This window comes from Apis dorsata, unplaced genomic scaffold, assembly GCF_000469605.1.
Source record: "Apis dorsata unplaced genomic scaffold, Apis dorsata 1.3 scaffold_650, whole genome shotgun sequence".
Lineage (NCBI taxonomy): Eukaryota > Metazoa > Arthropoda > Insecta > Hymenoptera > Apidae > Apis > Apis dorsata.
The window spans coordinates 24110-28339 of NW_006263841.1; the positions used below are offsets into that span (position 1 = coordinate 24110).

Genomic DNA, 4230 nt, shown 5'->3' on the forward strand with positions numbered 1-4230 from the left:
ACAATTAAATTTCTTTTAAATAAATTAATAATAAGTGCTTTTTTTAAATCTTAATTTTATTCAATATTATATCTTATTTTAATAAAATATATATTTCAGATTAATATCAATTTAAATTGAAACAATTTTTTAGCAATTTATAAGAAAAATTATCATTAAATAAGGTATACGATAATAATAAATATTTTATACTAATCTTTATAACAAAATTCGCAAAGAAAAATATTTCGCTGATGAAAATTGAAAAAGATTGATATTTATAATGCACATATCTAATTGTCGTTTACTGTTTTATGATATTTTTTATTTAAAATAACACACGCTTTTCCCTAAGGATAAATCATGTGATCAAACATAACCAAAAGTTATGTGATCAAATATAAACAGTATAGAATAAGAATAAGAATTATATAAAATCAATAAAAAATTAATTTTACTTATTGAAATAATTATTCATAACGTTGGATTATTATGGCAAAAGTTTGTTGCATATGTGAAAAAACAGAATGTTTATATAAGTGTCCTGTGTGTAAAGAACCGTAGTAAGTATCTATTTTTAGAGGTTATCTTTATATTTATAATTATCACATTTAAGATTTAAGTTATAAATTTTGACATATAATAAGTTTTAACAATATGAATAAATATATTGAAATGTCGTTATATGAAATTAAATAATTTTTATCAATAATAAATATATAACTAAATATTACATAATTTAAAAACACAATATAGTACAATTTATTCATATGATACATAAACAATAATCTGTTATGAATACTATTTTATTTTTTAATTATTTATTTTATTTATTCCATTTTAATGTTTTTTCAAATCATTTTACTCATGCAGTATATTTATGTTATAATTATATTATAATATAAATATATAATTATAATAATATAATATTATAAAAAATTCTTTTAATTAAGCATTAAAATTATTAAAATACTATAAAAATAGAAAAATAATGAAATATAATTTTATTAATTATTGTATTAATTATTATTATGTGTATTAGTTGTTCCGTAGGTTGCTGTAAGAAGCATAAAGAAAATAATTGTCAACCATTCCAGATTCAGGAAAATAAAGTTACAGAAGATATAAAAGATAGCGAGAATGAATATGAATTTCCAACAGAGGATACAGTTTCGGTTGAAAAATTGAAACAATTGCGTCATAGTAAAGAATTAATAGAATGCTTAAAAAATCCACATGTTCGAAATATAATGCGTGGTATTTTAATTGACAAGAATCCAACAAAAGCTATTGCTTTAGCTATGACTGAACCAATATTCGTAGAAATGGCAGATGCATGTTTGAAAGTTGTTGAACCTCAAATTAGTGACGATGAATCACGTTGATGTATATAGATCTATGTTATATTAGATTAAATGTTATTATATATACATAAATTATACAATAAATGTATGTATATAAATATATATACACATATATAATGAAATATTTATCTTTTTTTCATTTTATTTATAAATTATAATATAATTTTTTTAATTTAATTGATAAAATTTTAAAATTGTTATAAAAACAAGCGAAATAAAGATGAAATTTTTTTTATAAAACATTTATTAAAAATTTAAGGTAATTTATATAAATATAAAAATACATTGATAATTTATATACATTTTAGTATCGACATTAAAAATGGCAATATTTCCATAAAAATAAAAATTGCATATTAAAAGAGAAAAAAAAAACAAGCATACAATTTTTTTACAATATTTATCTATAAACAAATAACAATAAGTTTTTCTTGAAAAAATGGTTGAAACAAAAGTAGCAAAATATTAAAATATTTTATTATAGCTTTCTTGAATGAAAAGAATAATGAAGAGAAATATAATCTTCGAGATCCGTTGGTATTTCTGTACCATCCAATTCTTTTTGAAGAGAATAATATCTTTTTCGAAGATGATAAGCCGCCATTTTTGGTTGTCTATCTCTTGTGAATACACCTTTTTTATTACCACCTACTCTGATATATGCTATAAATATAAATTATTAATATAATTATTATACTCGATTATTTTTATTTTGTCGATATTTATAATTTTTGTTGCTTACTTTGAGCTGTTCGAAAATCAGCAAAATTCCAAATAAATTCACCAATAAAAAATCCCTCATTTCTCAATTGATCAAATGCTACAAAATGTCTAGATAATACATTTTTCTGATATTCTTCGCTCCATATATATTCAGGCAACTGAAAATATTTTAAAAATAAATAAAAATTTCAATTTAGCCATGTCATTTTCGATATATAATTTAACTTTCGATATAAATTTACTATATAGATTATGTAGATTTTAAACTATAATATAAAATTATAAAATTCAATTGTTCTTCATTTTATTAAATTTTACTTATGCATATTTACTTATACATATTTACTTATAATTACACGATATCTTACTTCGTGTAATCCAGGCATAGTATCAGCTCCATACTCGGTCATAAGAACAGGTTTGTTATATTTTCTATGCCATGCTTCAGCTTCGGCTATAACTCGATTTGTTATTGAATCGAGACGGCCTGGATTATGGTACCAAGCGTTATAACGATTAAAACTAATTACATCAAGATATTCACCAGCTTTATCTTCCTACAAAATAATACAATTTTTATTAGAAAATTTTTTTCGATCGATGCTCGGAATTGGAAAATAATCACTTTTCGATACAATCGTTGATTTTAACTATTAATAATTGACAAAATAATAAATCGTTACTTCGAAATGTGAAAAAAGGTAGCAATAATTCATATAACCTATAAATGATTCATTTATGCAAGTAACCTGAACAGTTCGAGCCATGGCAATGGTAATTGGCCTGGTAGGATCGAGCGCTTTCGTATGATGAGCAACTTGTTTAAAGTATTCGCCAGCTTCTGGAAGTTGAGTCCTCGGTTCATTAGCGATTGACCACATGATTACCGAAGGCCGATTCTTATCTCTCCTTATAAGCTCCGATAATGAATCTTTGTGACGGGAAAGAAGCATCGGTGAAAAATTCTCGGTATCCACCGAAGGACATTCGTCGATAATGAGAAAACCTAACCTTTAAAAAAGAAATAAAACAAGAGATACGTTACGGTTCGAAGATCGAGTTAACAAGTGTAATTTCAATCTTTTTCAATCAAAACTTCAAAAATTCATTCTAATCATTTTCAATCTTTAACATATATCAAGATCGATGAAATTAATAATAATTACCGATCCGCCAAATCGAGTACTTCGTCGCTGTAAGGATAATGACTAGTTCTGTAAGCATTAGCACCTATCCATTGAAGCAACTCGTGGTCCCTGGCAACGGTGACTAAATCCAGACCCCGTCCTCTTAATATCGAGTCCTCGTGTTTACCGAACCCTCGCATGTACACAGGTTTATCGTTAAGTAGCAAACTCGTATTTGTCCATGTCAATGTCCTGATACCAATTGGAAGTCTGTAGACGTCCATCTTGGTGCCATTTACCACCGATAATGTAACCTTGGAATTATAACTTATTATGTACTTCATTATGATTTTCACAATGATCGATCGAGATTTAACGTTTTCATCGTGTAGAAAAGAAAAGAATCTAAAATATTATATCTCCTTTTGAAGGAGATCAACACGGATAGTTGTCTTAAGATTAAAAGAAATGTTTCGATTATTCTTTTGAAAGAAAAAAAAATATTTAAGCAATTATATATATTTTTTTCTCAAATTGATTTTTAATTGTGAAAAAGTGGGAGGAAATGGAAGAGAAAATAGAAAGATACATACCTTTAACGTGTAAAGATATCCAGGATTAGAACTCATACCCCTAGGCCACCAAAGATTAGGAAATGGTACTTTCAGAGTGCCGGAAAATCCGTAAATAGGCTCTTGCACGGCTAAATTATCCTTGGCATCGAGTAAGCTTACTCTGCAGATAGGGATTTCATGCTCGTACAAACCTGCTGGCTCAATTATATACTTTACGATACCGACATCACCGATTAGTCCCGTCCTTACGCTTATATCTTCAATATAGACGCGCGGTTTCGTATATAACAAAACGGGCCTGAAATTTAAAAAGGTTGCATTAGCATTTTTATCTTATCTAATATCTGGTCGCGTGAAAGCTGGTGAAGTCATTCGCGTATCCTTTTCATTGTAAGTAAATTATTCCGTTTCAGGCGACTTCTTTTGTCCTTTTTTTTTTTTTTTTTTTTTTTTTTTTTTTTT

The 4230-nt window shown here is 26.2% G+C and overlaps 2 protein-coding genes across 6 annotated transcripts in view; one reads left to right on the top strand and one right to left on the bottom strand.

Annotated features, from left to right (window-relative positions):
- Positions 1-298: 298 nt before the first annotated feature.
- Positions 299-1465, top strand: LOC102678864 (zinc finger HIT domain-containing protein 3). The gene is made up of 2 exons (XM_006621915.2): positions 299-542; positions 1022-1465. Exons 1-2 carry the CDS (start codon positions 472-474, stop codon positions 1362-1364), a joined length of 414 nt encoding a protein of 137 aa, XP_006621978.1. The 5' UTR covers positions 299-471; the 3' UTR covers positions 1365-1465.
- Positions 1466-1555: 90 nt separating this feature from the next.
- Positions 1556-4230, bottom strand: part of LOC102678553 (beta-glucuronidase) — an 8126-nt gene continuing 5451 nt past the window's right edge. For 4 of the 5 annotated variants that reach the window (XM_006621913.2, XM_006621912.2, XM_031513468.1 and 1 more), the window contains 6 exons: positions 3787-4066; positions 3233-3507; positions 2816-3077; positions 2435-2623; positions 2086-2224; positions 1822-2006 (listed from right to left, as the gene is read on the bottom strand). In XM_006621913.2, coding sequence (XP_006621976.1) covers positions 1822-2006; positions 2086-2224; positions 2435-2623; positions 2816-3077; positions 3233-3507; positions 3787-4066 — 1330 coding nt within the window. Of the gene's footprint in view, positions 2007-2085; positions 2225-2434; positions 2624-2815; positions 3078-3232; positions 3508-3786; positions 4067-4230 lie in introns of all 5 variants that reach the window. The other variant, XM_031513467.1, reaches the window with a different exon arrangement.

Excerpts from the sequence above, each read along its gene's own strand:
- LOC102678864 (XM_006621915.2), top strand. The coding sequence starts at position 472 with ATGGCAAAAGTTTGTTGCATATGTGAAAAAACAGAATGTTTATATAAG. Across the intron at positions 543-1,021 it reads CCTGTGTGTAAAGAACCGTA|TTGTTCCGTAGGTTGCTGTA; the intron begins GTAAGTATCTAT and ends TATGTGTATTAG.